Consider the following 16993-nt stretch of genomic DNA (forward strand, 5'->3'; position numbering starts at 1 on the left):
TGAAGGTTAGAAGCTCAGAGAAGTATAAAAAGCCTGAAGACTGATTTCCCCTAAGGTCATTTCTCAAGCTAGTCAAATGTAATCAATCATTGGAGGCAGTGGCACTATAGAACTCAGACGGCAATAACTTGGCACAGCTTAAAATGAGAAATCTAAAGAGATTCCTTATTAAGCTGGGACACCCAAGGACTATATCCTAAGTCTAGGGATGAAGAGTCCAACATTCCAACCCCATTACACACACTCGGTTGAAACCTGAAATCACACAACCTGGACAAAAGAAAACAATAACAAACCTACATGAGAATTTACACTAAATTGGTCCTAGATCAATGATGCTCTAAGAATTATGACAGAAATGAATACAAACTCTTTCTAGGGAAGCCTACCTACATCCCAGGCCTCAAAATGTTTCCACATATAGAATATTCAGAAAAACGAGCAGCCAAAAACTTATGAAACACAATGTAACAAGGCACCAAGAGTGAGACAACAGAAATGACAGACAGCAAAATGAGATCCACACACAAACAAAAATCAGAGTACTTAATGTTATTAAAAAAAAATTAGAAATCTTGAGGACATAAACAAAAAACAAGAAAAACTAAAAAAGAACCAAAAAGTAAACTAGAAGATGGAACAGAAGCCATTACCCAGAATGTAAGCCAGAGACAAAAAGAAATTACAGCAATTAGGAGACGGATAATACATAGAGAAAGAATGTCTACTGAATGTATACTTCAAGTTCTGGACAGAAAAGAAGGGTACGAAGCAATGACAAAATTCCAAGAAATAATACCTGGGAACTTTTCAGAACTGGTGAAAGAGACCAATACAGAGGCTTAAGAAGCTGTCATGGATTGAACTGTGTCCCCAAAAAATATGTGTATCAATTTCACTGGGCCATGATTCCCAGTACTGTGTGATGGTCCACCATTTTGTCATCTGATGTGATTTTCTTATGTGCTATAAATCCTATCACTATGATGTTAATGAGATGGATTAGCGGTAGTTATACTGATGTGATCTACAAGATTGGATTGTGTCTTAAGCCAATCTCTTTTGAGATATAAAACAGAGAAACGAGCAGAGAGACAGGGGACCTCATACCACCAAGAAAGCAGCAACAGGAGCAGAGTGCATCCTTTGAACCCAGGGTTCCTATGCAGAGAAGCTCCTAGAACAAGGAAAGATTGATGACAAGGACCTTCCCCCAGAGCCGACAGAGAGAGAGAAAGCCTTCCCCTGGAGCTGTTGCCCTGAATTTCGACTTCTAGCCTCCCAGACTGTGAGAAAATTAATTTCTCTTTGTTAAAGCCATTCACTTGTGGTATTTCTCTTATAGCAGCACTAGAGGACTAAGACAACTTCCCATCAGAGAAAAGCAAAATCCTTATAATGACCTCTCAGACCCTACATGATAGGGTTCCCAATAACATCTCTAAGATTATTTCCTACCACTGCCCCTATCCTACCCCAAGACATCCCACTCCAGCTCTACTGCCTCCTTGCTGTTCAAAATTGCAAAAATATTCTCATTTCCGGACTTTTGCATTAGCTGTCCCTCTACCTGGAACACCTGTCCCTGAGATATTTGCATGGCTCACTATCTCACCTCCTTATTAATTCAAATACATTCTCAGTGACATCTTCTATGGCCACAATATTTAAATGCAAAAACCTGAAATCTGTATCCCTTTCCATGCTTTATTAAGCACTCATCACCACTTAAAATACATTTTACTTATTTCTATTGTCAGATGACCAAAAAAGCAAGTCTCTGAAGGAAGCATACCATGTTAAACAATGTGTGCAAAATTCAAAAAAGCATTAACTAAATGAATGTTTTGCTTGCAAATACGTATCTTGAGGATAAAAACGGATAATGAAAAGCAAGGAAACAACACAATATTAAGAAGAATGGTTACCTCTTTGGGGGATAACGAGGGGGGTGTCATCAGGGAGAGACACATGAGGGCTTCTGGGCTACTATAATGTCCTTTCCTGGCTCAGGTAGTGGAAGCGTTAGTTTTATTATAGTTCTTAAGCTATATTATGTATTCTTTCATATAATCTTGCAATATTTCCCAATTTATAATAGAGCACTTGTTAAAAAATAAGAGCTACAAATTTTGAAATCAGAAGATAATGCCATAAAGTATTAAATATCAATATGTGATTTTAACCAGATAGTCCAAAATTCCAAATCCCAAAACATATCATGATGTTTATAAAAACAATAGTCTTTTTCACTTGTATAAATGTTTTATGTTCACTTTAATAAATCTCTCTGCTATACTTCTTAAATATATATATATATATATATAAATTCCAACATAAATATATATCATATAATTTTAAATTTCCTGTCTCCTTTACTGATAATTTCTTATGGTTAGTTTCAACATAGTGCTTGGTATGGAGTCAACAAAATAGTTGTTCAAAAGATTTGTAGCACTCATTATGCAGAGAAATAAGCAAAGATAATACGAAAATCATGTTCACCAGTATTTACCAAAATGTGATACCATATTTATAAAATGTCCTGTATCATTTTCGAAAGCCTCTGAGAGCTAAATTTTTTAGAGAAACCACAAAAACTGTAAAAAAAAAAAAAAAGCTTTGAATGTTTTAACATAAAAAGAACTCATTGTATCAAATTTAAAAAGAAATCAGCTCATGCAAGCATGTGTATCATCATTATGAAAACATACTTTCTGTATATGTGAATGCAAAGATTTTTTTAAAGTAAAGAATTAGTAATTGGAATTAAAATCACAGTTTATCTTTCTAAAAAGCTATATAATATTCTCAAGTACAGCTGAAATCTTCTCTCACTTGGAAAACAAGAAATAAAAAATAAATAAATAAAAATACCAAGCTAATAAGTAGAGCTGTAAGTTATAAATGATAATGTCGAACTTAGCATGCTTTTTTTTGCAGGTTAAAGGAACATGATGACAGAGGAAAGGACTCCAATATTAGGCCAAAAATACGTGAAGTCTCTATTATCCCAGAAAAGCTTTGACACAGAACAATGAAGGTGTGGGCTCCTCCTGTAAACACTAAAATATATGTGTATAAAGAATGTTAGGAGTTACCTCACACCATGCACAAAAACTAACTCAAAATGGATCAAAGACCTAAATGTAAAATGTAAAACGATAAAGATCAAGGAAGAAAAAAGAGGGACAATGCTAGGAGCCCTAATACATGGCATAAACAGTACACAAAACATTACTAACAATGCAGAAGAGAAACTAGGTAACTGGGAGCTCCTAAAAATCAAACACCTATGCTCATCCAAAGACTTCACTAAAAGAGTAAAAAGATTACCTACAGACTAGGAAAAAGCTTTTAGCTATGACATTTCTGATCACCGTCTGATCTCTAAAATCTACATGATACTCCAAAAACTCAACTACAAAAAGACAAATAACCCAATTAAAAAATGTGTAAAGGATATGTCCCTTCTTTGGTGCCTACTTCACCAAAGAAGACATTCAGGCAGCTAACAAATACATGAGGAAATGCTCACGATCCCTAGCCATTAGAGAAATGCAAATCAAAACTACAATGAGATACAATCTCACCCCAACAAGGCTGGCATTAATACAAAAAACACAAAATAATAAATGTTGGAGAGGTTGTGAAGACACTGGAACACTTATGCACTGCTAGTGGGAATGTAAAATGGTATACCACTTTGGAAATCGATTTGGCGCTTCCTCAAAAAGCTAAAAATAGAACTACCATATGATCCAGCAATCCCACTCCTTGGAATATACCATAGAGAAATCAGAGCCCTCACACGAACAGATATATGCACACCCATGTTCATTGCAGCTCTGTTCACAATAGCGAAAAGATGGGAGCAACCAAGGTGCCCATCAATGGATGAATGGATAAATAAATTATAGTATATTCACACAATGGAGTATCACACATCAATAAAGAATGATGATGAATCCGTGCAACATTTCATAACATGGAGGGATCTCGAAAGCATTATGCTGAGTGAAATTAATCAGTTGCAAAGGACAAAGATCATATGAGACCACTATCATCAGAACTCAAGAAATAGTTTAAACAATTCTCATAAAAAGACCAGACTTAATGGTCTGACTGAGACCAGAAGGACCCTGGAAGTCATGGTCCCCAGACCTTCTGTTAGCCCAGGACTGGAACCATTCCCAAAGCTAACTCTTCAGACAGGGGTTGGACTGGACTATAGAATAGAAAATGATACTGGTGAGGAGTGAGCCTCTCGGATCAAGTATACACATGAGACTGTGTGGGCAGCTCCCGCCTGGAGGGGACATGAGAAGGCAGAAGGGGACAGAAGCTGGCTGAATAGACACGAAAACAGAGGGCGGAGACAAGAAGTGCACTGTATCATTTGGGGGAGACCAACTAGGAGTATATAGCAAAGTGTATATAAATTTTTGTATGACAGACTGACTTGACTTGTAAACTTTCACTTAAGGCACAATAAAAATTTTTTAAAAATAGTTTAAACACAGAAGAAAATATTCTTTGATGGTTACGAGGGTAAAGAAGGAGGGAGGGAGAGGGGTGTTCATTAGATAGTAGACAAGAACTATTACAGGTGAAGGGAAAGACAAAACACAATACAGGAGAGGTCAGCACAACTGAAGTAAATCAAAAGCAAAGAAGTTTCCTGAATAAATTGAATGCTTCAAAAGACAGAGTAGCAAGGGTGTGGTCTGCGGACCATGGTTTCAGGGAACATCTAGGTCAATTGACATAATAAAATCTGTTAAGAAAACTGGGGCAGTTCTACTCTGTCCTACAGAGTCGCTATGAGTCGGAATCGACTCGATGGCACTGGGTTTTTGGGTTATTAAGAAAACATTCTACATCCCACTTGGGTCTTAAATGCTAGCAAGCAGCCATCTAAGATGCATCAATTGGTCTATAACCACCTGAAGCAAAGGAGAATGAAGAACGCCAAAGATACAAGGTAATTATGAGCCCAAGAGACAGAAAGGGCCACAAAAATCAGAGACTACATCAGCCTAAGACCAGAAAAACTAGACAGTGCCCGGCTACAACCGACAACTGCCCTAACAGGGAACACAACAGAGAATCCCTGATGGAGCAGGAGAGCAGTGGGAGGCAGACCTCAAATTCTCGTAAAAATACCAGACCTAATGGTCTAAGACTAGAAGGTCCCCAGAGGTCATGGTCCCCAGACCTGTTAGCCCAAAACTGGAACCATTCCCAAAGACAACTCTTCAGACAGGGATTGGACTGGACTATAAGATAGAAAATGATACTGGTGAGGAGTGAGCTTCTTGGCTCAAGTAGACACATGAGGCTATGTGGGCAGCCCCTGTTTGGAGAGGAGATGAGAAGGCAGAGGGTGACAGAAGCTGGCTGAATGGACACGGGGAATACAGGGTGGAGAGAAGGAGTGTGCTGTCTCATTAGGGGGAGAGCAACTAGGAATACATAGCAAGGTGTATATGAATTTTTGTATGAGAGACTGACTTGATTTGTAAACTTTCACTTAAAGCACAGTAAAAAAAAATCGTATGAGATACTTTATCTAATAAGGTTAAGAAAATCATCAAGATCACAATGGCCCTGGTACCCGAAATCATTACAGCAAAGTTAAAGTCCCTTAGCAAATGATACTACCAATCAATAAAACATTCTAACAATACAACAGGAACACTTTTTTTTTTTAGAAACGGGTATTTCTATGAACCAAGAATGTTTGTTCTCTCTCACTCTTTAAGTGTCAAGAAGCCAGACCCAACTAATCCTGAAGTAGTCGGGTAGGGTTTATCCTGAACTTTCATGTCTCAGTCCCTTTCCAACAATGACCCAAAAAAAGTGTATTTGGTAACTACAAATTAAAAACTGACCCCTTTTATTATGCCAAGGTATAATAAACTATTAAACTTGTTGCCATCGAGTTGATTCCAACTCTAAGATACCCTATAGGACAGAACAGAACTGCTTCCAAAGGGCAGCTGGTAGATTTGAACCACCAATCTTCTGGTTGGCAGCGAATCTCTTAACCACTGCACCACTAGGACTCCAATAAACTATTACCATATGATATTAAAACTGGAGAATTCAAATAAAAATGATGTCTATTTTTAAGTAAATATTTATTAAGTGTAACACATATATCAAAAAGTACACAAATCTTAAGTGTATAGTTCAATGAGTTATCACAAAGTGAGCACACATGTTTAAGCACTCCAGAAGCCCTCCTACTGCTCTTCCTAGCCAAAGGTAACTCCATCTTAACTTCTAAGGCCACAGATTAGTTTTTCTTTGTGTTGAACTTCACATAAATGGAATTACGTATTATGTATTCTTTCTGTCTGGTTTCTTTTTGTCAACATTGTTTTGGTGAAATACAACTATGTTGATGCATGAAGAGACAATTTGTTCATTTTCATTGTTGCACAGCATTCCATTGTATGAATATACAATTAATTTATCCATTTGGACTGTTGATGAACATTTGATTTATATCAAATTATTGTCTATCACGAATAACAGTCATGACCATTGTTCTGTAAGATTTATAGTGCACACATATATGTACTTCTGTTGGATATACAATTAGATATATAAGAATTATTAGTTCATGGAAAAAAATACATACATTATATACATATATATATATTTGTTGTTGTTAGGTGCCTTCCAGTCGATTTTTGACTCATAGTAACCCCATATGACAGAATAGAACTGCACTACAGGGTTTTTCTAGGTTGTATTCTTTACAGGAACAGATCACCAGGTTTTTCTCCCACAGAGCTGCTGGATGGGGTTGAACAACCAACCTTTTTGTTAGCAGCTGAGCACTTAACAGTTGCACCACCAGGGATACACACACATACTGTGTATTCAAATTTAGCAGATACTGTCCCAAGTTTTTCAGAGTGGTTCTACCAGTTTACAACCCACCAGGCCCCAGAAGCAGAGTATGAAACATTCAATTGTTCCACATCATTGCCCACGCTTGGTGTCTGCAGTCTTTTTAGTTTAGCCAATTAAGTTACTGTGTCATAGTCCTCAATTTTGTTTTAATTTGAATTGCCCTGACTAATATAAGGTTGAGCACCTTCTAATATGTAGTACGGTCATTTAGATAGCCTTTTTTATAAAGTACCTGTTCAAGTGTCTTGCCCATTTCTTTACTGGGTTGTCTGACATTTTCTTATTGACTTGCTGTTCTTTATATTTTCAGAAAGAGTTCTTTGTTGACTTCATGTGTTTCAAATGTCCCCCACACTGCAGCTTGTCTCTTCACCTTCTTACTGATGTTTTCAAACATATAAATATAGATCAGTTGATCAAAGTTGCTGTGGAGTCAAATCTGACTCATGGCGACCCTGTGTGTGTCAGAGTAGAACTGCGCTCCATAGGGTTTCTAATGGCTGACCTTTTTGGAAGTAGATCAACAGGCCTTTCCTCCGAGGCGCTCCTGGGTGAACTGGACCCTTCAAGCTTTGGTTAGCAGCCAAGTGCATTAACCATGTGTACCACCCAGGGATACCCCTTTATTAACAGTACTACATAAATACCATCTCAGAGTCTTTACCCATGGATATGAAGATATTCACCAGTTATCTTCCAGAATATTTATTATTTTACCTTCCACGTTTAGACTTACAATTGATTTGAAGCTGATCTTTGTGTAAGCTGTGAGGTAGGACTCAGAACTCATTTTTTCCAACTTTATACTCAATTGATGCAGAATGATTTACTGAAAAGATGGCTGTGCCTTGCCAACAATGTCATAAATTAAGTGTCCATATGTAGGTCTATATGTGAAATTCCTATTTGCTTAATTGCTCTATTTCTCAATCTACACAACAGCATTTTAATTAGTTTTGTAGTTACTCATGTGATCTGGTAAAGAAGTCCTCCAGTTTCATTCTTCTAAAAGTTTGCGTTACCTATAAGTGCCTTCTTATAAACTTTAGAATCAACCTGTTAAATATCTTTTATAAATACTCTGCAACTCTGTTTGGGATTACATTAAATCTATAGATCAATTTGGGAAGATCTCTATGATATTGAGTTTTCCAATCCATTCCCAGTGCCGTCCATTAGCATTAGGTATTTTCCTTTTATTTAGGTCTTTGTTTCTCACAATAAGGTTTTAGTTTTGTGTGTAAAGGTACTGTACCTATGTCATTAGATTTATTCCTTAGTAACTGACTTACTGATGATAATATAAATTGTATTGCTTTTAAACTATCACTTTGTACTGATAATTGTACATTATTTGGGTATATAGAATTACAACTGATTTTTTTTATACCGACCTTAAATGCAACCTGTTATCCATATACCTTTTATGTTATATTATTTTACTTTAATTGCCTTACTGCACTGGCTGGAAATTCCAATACAATGTTGAATAGAAGTGGTCATACTGGCCACAATTATGCCCAATCATAGAAGGAAAGCTTTCAACATTTCACCATAATGTTTGCAGTAGAGTTCTGTTTGTTTGTTGTTTTGATACCTTTTATTTATTTACTTAATACATTTTAGCATATGAAAAGTTTGCTTTACTCCTGGTCCTATAGAGATTTTATCATAAATACATACTAAATTTTGTCTAAAGCTTTTTCTGCATCGTTTGAGATGACCATATGGTTTTTCTTCATTACACTTTCACTCTGTTAATTACATTTAATTTTTAACTAACATTTTAACTAAGCCAATTTTTAGAATAAACCCGTTGCATAAATTACTGGATCCACTGATTTTTTTTTTTTTTCCATCTATGTTCATGAAAAAGATAAGACTATAATTTTCCTTACCTCTAATTTCTCTTTTATAGTTTAGTATCAAGGTTATCCTGGCCTCATAAGTCTCAAGATAATTATTTCTATTGTCTGGCATTTTGGGAAAGACTGGTGTTATTTATTTCTTAGATATACACTTCTTAAATATTTGTTCAAATTCATCAGTGAAATTACCTGGGCCTGGAAATTTGTTTTATTTGTATTTATTTGTTTGCATATTTGTTTTCTGTTGAAACATTTCAATTATAGATTCTTTTTCTTTGATATGAGACTATTCTAAAATTCTCTTTATGTGTCAATTTTGGTAAGATTCATTTTTCTAGAGATTTGTCCCAATTCATCAAATTTTTCAAAATTACTGTCATATAGTGGCTATATGGTTGTTTATCACATACTCTATGAACTTTTAATATCTATAGGATCTGAAGTGATATCTCCTTGCATTCTGATTTTTGTGATAGGTCTTAAAATAGGTTATTTAAAAGTATACCTTTGTTCCTAATCTGGATGGGAATTTATCTATTTTAATGGTTTTTTATAGACAACCAGCTCCCTCCATTTTTTTGTGTCTTTGTGGATCATCTCTATCATATGGTTATTTTCCATTTCTTTAATCTGTGCTCTTATCTCATACTTCCTTCCTTCTTCCTACCTTTATTCACTTTCTCATTTCTCTGGAATTAACCTACTGTTTTTTCCTAACTTCTTAAGGGGAGCCCTGGTGGTGCAGTGATTAAGGGCTATGACTGCTAACCGAAAGGTTGGCAGTTTGAATCCACCAGCTGCTCCTTGGAAACCTATGGGGCAGTTCTACTCTGTGCTATAGGGTCGCTATATGAGTCAAAATGGACTCAACAGCAACGGGGTTTTGGGGGCTTTTTTTTTTTTTTTTTTTTTTTGAGGGAATGTTTAGACCACTGATTTTCAGACATTTTTCAACCTTTTCTAACAAATGAATTTAAGACCATAAATGTTCCTCTTAGCTGCATCACACATATTCTGATGTATCACTATTGTTCAGTACGAAATATTTTCTAACTTTCAGTGTAATTTCTTTGATGAATTATGTGTTGTTATTGCCAAGCATTTCAATTTTGTATATATCTAAGCCTCTATTATATCACTATTATACTATTACAGCTTTCTATCATCAACAATTATTTAATTTACTCCTTTCGTTGCTGTACATGCATTCCAGTATCTCAGGTCATTTTTATTCTACCACAATAATATCCTTTATTTCAGGTCTGATGTTGTCAAATCCTCTCAGTTTTTGTTTTTCTGCAATATCTTTATTTTGTTCTCATTTTTTAATGATATTTCACTTGGTGTAGAATTTTAAGCTGGTGATTATTTTCTGTCAGCCATTTGAAGGCATCGTGTTTTCTGGATTCCATTTTTTCAGTTTAGAAATCACTTGCCAGTCTTACTATTGCTCTTTTAAAAGGAAATTTTCCCCCCACCTCCCTACCCCTGATTGCTTTTATAATTTTCTCTTTATGTTTTGGTTTTTGGAAGCTTTAGTATGATATTCCTAAGTGTGACTTTCTTTGTGCATATCCTGCTTGGTGGTCAAGGAACTTAATTTATGACCTGATGTCTTTTGTCACTTTTGAAAAATTCTCAGTGAATAACTCTTCAAATAGTACGCTAAATTATTTTCTCACTTCTCTCATTCTAAGACTCCATTACATGCATGCTGTACGTTTTCTACAAGTCATATCATTTCCACATGTCTTTCCCTCTTTTATTTTTCATCCCTTTGTCTCTCTGCACTTCAGTCTGAATATTTCCTTCTGACAAAGCTTCCATTTCATTAATTCCCTCCTTAGCTGTGTCTAATCTGCTGTTAAACCAATTCACAATATCATACTTCAGTTAATCAATTTTTCAGTTCCAGAATTTCTATTTCATTCTTTAGTAAGAATTTCCAGATCTCTGCTGATATATTAATTCCTTGGACACAAAGCCATTGCTATTTTAAAGTTTGTATCTAAAAACAAAGAGGAGCCCTGGTGGCCCAGTGGTTAAGAGCTCAGCTGCTAACTGAAAGATGGGCAGTTCGAACCCACCAGCTGCTCTGCAGGAGAAAGATGTGTCAGATTGCTTCCATAAAGATTACAGCCTTGGAAGCCCTATGGGGAAGTTCTACTCTGTCCTATAGGGTCACTATGAGTCGGAATCAACTCAATGGCAATGGGTACCTGCAAACATCATTATTCTATCGGTATGTTTCTAATAACTTTTTTTTGATCTCTTGTTTTTTCCTAAGCCTGGTTATTTCTTATTTTGTGCCAGATATTTTGTATGACATATTAAAGAAATAATTTAAAGATCTGGGTATTATCTTCCTCAAGATGATTTACTTTTGCTTCTGCCAGCTGTTAGGCTATGAGCAGCTCACTGTAATTCAGTGAGAGATTGTAATGAATCAAAAATGGGCTCATATACACTAGGAGAGTTTAGAACTTCAGGGACCAGACTAAATCCATATGGTTTTACCATGGACCCTCTTTCTTGGCACACCTAGAAATCCAATTCCGGTCATCAATACTGAACCCGACAAGAGTTCTGCTCACTTCTCAGTTTTCAGAATTGGGAATTAGTGAGAAAGTTGCACAAAATACCAGTCTCACCTCCCTTGACATCCATCCTCTCCTAGATCTTGATCTGCAAATTCTCACTGCCTTGATAGTTCTGTGATGCTGTAAACAAATGTAATTCCTAACTTTTCTCAGTGTAAGTATCATTTCAAAATAATCTGTTTCAGCACTGAAAAATAAGAATTCCTCTAAAAACATTTCTTAATATCTCAACAAAATGGCTCTTTCAAACCCTATCTACTAAAAAATAAAACCAGTTCTGAGGTAATAAAAATTAAAGATCAGTCTGTAGAGTTAACACATAATAGTGGCATTTGTAAATTGCATCAAATTTGAGAAACAAACCTGACACATAGTACAATCCATATCTAATAAACTTGCCAAAAAAAAACAAAAAGCATCGAAACTATAAGGATGCTATAAACTTTAAGAATACTAAAAATAATCATTTTAGTGCTTCCTGATTAATCTTTTAAAACAATTCAGGACATGTTAAAATATTAAAGCATTGTATATACCTATAACATATCTCTTATGACGTTCTCAAAGAATTCACAAATCAGTTTATTAAATTCTCCCTAAGGAACAAGTAGCCAATTTTTTTTTTTTTTGCATAATCTAAAATTGTCAAGATTGATAATCATATTCTTCAATGCAAAAGTTAACTATGAGAAGTTTTCAGATAAAGAAGCATGTACAAACTGAGCAAACTTCATACAAGTGATAAGCAACAACTAAATCTCTCACTCTCATTTTATTCTAATAATACTCAGTTCTGTTCTCTATTAAGATCCTCCCCTGAGAATTTCTATAAGCCATTATTATTACTGTAAAGGGTGCCACTTTCTTCCTGCAAATGCAGTTATCCTTCCTTATTGATATAATACAACCTAAAATATACATAAAAATATGTTAAGCAGATACACAGTTCCTTAATCACTAAATCACAAGTCCTCCTGCAAAAAGTCAAAGACAGTAAGTTACAAATATTAAATTAGGAAATAAAATGCAACGTATAAATTATAAAAAACAAAAATGTAATTAATCTATTTTACTTTTTATAAAAAATAAAAAGAATAATACCACATTTTTATTAGACTAACAAGAAATAAGGAGACTTAACAAAATCACCCAAAGGAAAAGTACTCATTTTTTTTAACTCCATCTTTATTTATTTTTTTAAGTTAGCATATATGTTTGAAAGTGAAGAGAGCAGAACAAATCAAAATTTGGTGGAAAACTTTCATTTAAATATTTAAATTAACTTCATGCTAGCAGTTTAAAAGAATGCACAATGTCTTAAAACAAGGGAGTCATTTCCCAGCTTTTATAAAGGGAAATGAGTACAACAAAAATTCTGCTTGAAAACTTATAATACCCAGAAAAATCAATAAAACAAAAAAATAATGAATAACATTTCAAACATAAAGCGAACATTATGGATATGAATAGTCAATTCACTGAACAGGAAACACAAATGTCAATGAACAATAAAAAGATGCTTATTCAAAACAGTAAACAGGTAAATGCACACGAATATATCAATAAAATACCATTCTCAGTCACTGCACTGGCAAAAAGTAAAAATTCTCACAATTATCAAGTGTTGGTGAGAATATGAACAAATAAGGCACTCGTAACTGCTGGTCAAAATATACATTGCCACAAGTTACTTGAAGAGCAACTAGGCAATGTGCAGTGAAGCTGAAGATGTGAACGAATAACCTCAGACACAGCGATTGCACTTCTAAGTACAAACCCTAGAAAATTCTTGCACATGTGCATGAGAAGACCAGTACAAGATGTACAATGCAGCATTGTTTATAACAATAAAAAAGGAAAATCTACTTAAATGCTACCAAGCTTTATATTTCACATGAAGTTAGGGGATGCAAGTAAAGAAACACTTTTTTAAATTTACAAATGATAATAAAATATGAGTACAAAGAACAAATTCCCGGACAGATAATATCAAAGCTCAAAGTTATCTTGTCAAACTAAATCGTTCATCTGAAATGAACATAATATCAGCACATATAAGTAATGTATACAGAATAAATACTTCTTTGCAATCAGAGACTATTTTAAAGTCAATCATTTACAGTAATGGTGGCACATAGAAAATTTATAATTTTGTGCCTTTGCTACATAATAGTATGGCATTAGCTGAAGCAATGGGTTAGAGTTCAAGAATTTCTCCCTGAAAATATTTAATTACCACTATTATACAAATATAAAAGAAAAAAAATTAAGATACAACTAATGTCAAATTTCCTCCATATCATGCTTCCACTCAATTTACTCACCAAGTCTTGGTGTTAACTTCATACTTATAAAGATCATCTACCAATCCATATTTATTGCCTGGTAATGCTTTATAGCCTCCGTGAACATAAATGGACTTTGTTATTTCATCATACACACTAGTATGGCCATATCCACCTTGCACAATAGCTCCTTTAGTTTCTGGAACAAGCCAAGTGTTAGACGCTGTAAGACAAAGAAGATAAATCATGAACTTGTAGTAATATTAAGAAACATAACTAATATATCATGAAAACTGCCAACAAGTTAATTCTAATACCACGTGTTTATGACTAAATACAGTATACTAATATTCATTTAATCAAGAAACACTTATTAAAAACATGCCAAGTACTATGTTAGGTGCTCGGATTAAAGTTCAGTAAGAATGGTCTTTCCAAAATGAACTTAAACTCTGAAAATACCAAATTTTGGGAGCAAAAGGAAAGCTTTCTTCTCACACACACTGCTATATTTATAAGCCACCTGAAAAAAGGCTTCATATTTTATGAGATCCTACTATTGTGATAGGCTGAGTTAGTCACTGATATTACAAACACAAAAAACACATGATCCTTGCCATTAACAAACTTAGATCAATTCATACATTGAAAAAAATTTAGCACTCTACTTGTCCTTAATCTCTTGGTTCTTAAACCTATTTCTGCTTCTGTAGAGTTCTTTGTGCCGAGGATGAAAACCTAAAAAACTAAATTTCCAAGCCTCCCTTATAGCTGGGTTGCTGTTAGCTTCCACCAATGGGATGTACTGTGAGAGGTTAGAAGGCAAGAGGAAGAAGGGCATTCTGCTTTTGGCTCTGGCAGTAGAAGCAGGCAGCTAACTGCAGGGGGCCTTTTCCAGCAACAGTAGCAGAGGTGGCTTCTGCTCAGTGGCAGCAGTGGCACCTTCAGTAGTTCAGTTGCAGACGTGGGCTCATGTGCCCTAACCTGAGTGTGTAGTAGGTTCCAGATTTCTGAGTGACCCACTCCCTTTGGTGTCTCTAGCCCAACTTTTTTTTTTATTAATTAACTTAATGTAATTAATTCCCTGTATGCAATCCCACTCTGCTTTGTATATACAAAAAATGTTCTTATTTCCTAATGCAGATTCACTGATACAAGCACTAACTATATGCAAAGCATACTTTTAAGAATAGGCATATGAAAAACACACAGCTTCTTGCCCTTAAAAATTTAGATTATGAAGTACAACTATGTAGAAATTTATCATTAGTCTTCAAATATGCACCCAGACCATGCCACCTGCCTTTCCTCTAACTGGTCGCCTAAACTACGGCATCCTAGGCAGCACACTGAAAATATCCAAATCAAATAACAGAAAATGAAGATGACACTTAAAAACTCTTTAAGTTTACACAATATGAATTACATAATTACAAATTTCTAATTATTCAATAGTCATAAAATATAGAAGTATCAAAAAGCAATGATTAAAGACAGCTATACTTTGAGAAAACTAAAGGTGTAAGAATAAACTTTGTAGTACTCATGTAACTAATGGATATTGTATTTTGGTACTAATTCTCATTGAATGAGTAAATATCACCTTATCAAAAGTAATATGATCAATATTCTTTAATCTCTTGTTAAAGCAATACATGTATATTTAAGCATATATAAAGGTCTTTCATATCTGTATTCATTCTCCTTTCAATAAAGATAAAAACGCTCCTTACCAAAAAATACTAAAACAATGAGTGTATAATGTAAAAAACGAAACTCACCTTCTCCCCCAGCACACTAACTAGAGTTACAGATTATTTTCAAACTGTTTCCAACTGTTTTATTATCCATATATGAAGCACCTCACATGACCTACATGTACATATATACTTGTACAAAGATAAGAATCATACTATTTTGCAACTATTTTTTCACTCAACAAAACATTTGCAGCATCCTTCCATGTCCCATTTATTACTTTTTAACAGCTACATTCAGTTATACACATGATATACAACACTTAAATAACTCTACATCGTTGCTCATTTGAGTTTTTATTTGCCATTAAAAACAACCACGCAATAAACAACTTTGCAATTATCATCAGAGTCATTATCTAATAGAGCATACACTGTTATCTCAGGAAGTACCTTATCAACTCATTTAAACTTAATAACAACCCTTTGAGATAGGTACTATTTCTGTCTTCTGTTTACTTTTGAGGAAATTTAGAGTTGGACAAGTTAAATAACACACATCAAAATTTTAAAAATTACTAAGTGGTGGTGGGTTTAGGTGGCACAAGATGGTGTAGGCTCATCTCTCTCTGTTCCTGCCTGTTAAGAACAAACGTAGACCCCAGAAATAATGCGAGATAACCAAAGGATTCTGAAAGGTATAAAAAAGGAAGGCAGACAGCTAAATCAACACTCGTTGCTGTCGAGTCGATTCAGACTCATAGCGACCATATAGGACAGAGTAGAACTGCCCCATAGAGCTTCCCAGGAGCGCCTGGTGGGTTCGAACTGCCGACCCTTTGGTTAACAACCGTAGCACTTAACAACTACGCCACCAGGGCTGCCGGCAGACAGTTAGGGACCCCAAAACCGGGAATAACATAGCAGCAGGTGCTTTATGGCACCCCCACCCCAAACCATCAGAAAAAGGCTACTCAAGCCTAGCATTTCCCAACCCCCAATACTGCTAACTCAAAAATGGGTGGTTTGAACCCACCCAGCGGTACTGCTGAAGAAAAGGCCTGGCAATCTGCTTCCATTAAGATTACAGCCAAGAAAACCTTGAAAGCAGTTTGCAAGAAATGACACATTACCCATAGAAGAACACTAATTCGAGTAACAGTGGATTTCTCATCTGAAACCATGGAGGCTCAAAGGAAGCAGCAGGCGACTTTTCAAGTGCTGAAAGAGAAAAACTGCCAAACACCAATTGGATATCCCAGAAAGCTATCCTTCAGGAATGAAAGGGAGAAAAGACTCGCAGGTGAACTAAAACTAAAATAAAATGGCATTTGTAGGCCTACCATTAAAGAACGGCAAAGGGAAGTTCCCTCAAACAGAAATGGAATGATGAAAGAAGGAATTTTAAGGTACACTTAACCCAGACCATGGTCTTTTCAGTCACTTCATATGCATGCAAAAGATGCACCTGAAGAAAGAAAACAGAAAAAGAACTGATGCATTTGAATTGTGCGTTTGGCGAAGAACACTGAATATGCTGTGGACTGCCAAAAGAAAGAAAAAACAAGTCTTCGAAGAAATACAACCAGGATACTTCTTAAAAGCAATGATAATAA

The 16993-nt window shown here is 35.2% G+C and overlaps 1 protein-coding gene across 2 annotated transcripts in view; it reads right to left on the reverse strand.

Moving 5' to 3' along the window:
• Nucleotides 1–16993, reverse strand: part of ATRNL1 (attractin like 1) — a 697793-nt gene that overhangs the window by 582871 nt on the left and 97929 nt on the right. For both annotated transcript variants that reach the window (XM_023546681.2, XM_003409111.4), the window contains one exon: nucleotides 13720–13903. In XM_023546681.2, the coding sequence (XP_023402449.2) occupies nucleotides 13720–13903 (184 nt within the window). The remainder of the gene's footprint in view (nucleotides 1–13719; nucleotides 13904–16993) is intronic.

Source organism: Loxodonta africana, chromosome 16, assembly GCF_030014295.1.
Source record: "Loxodonta africana isolate mLoxAfr1 chromosome 16, mLoxAfr1.hap2, whole genome shotgun sequence".
Taxonomy (NCBI): Eukaryota; Metazoa; Chordata; class Mammalia; order Proboscidea; family Elephantidae; genus Loxodonta; species Loxodonta africana.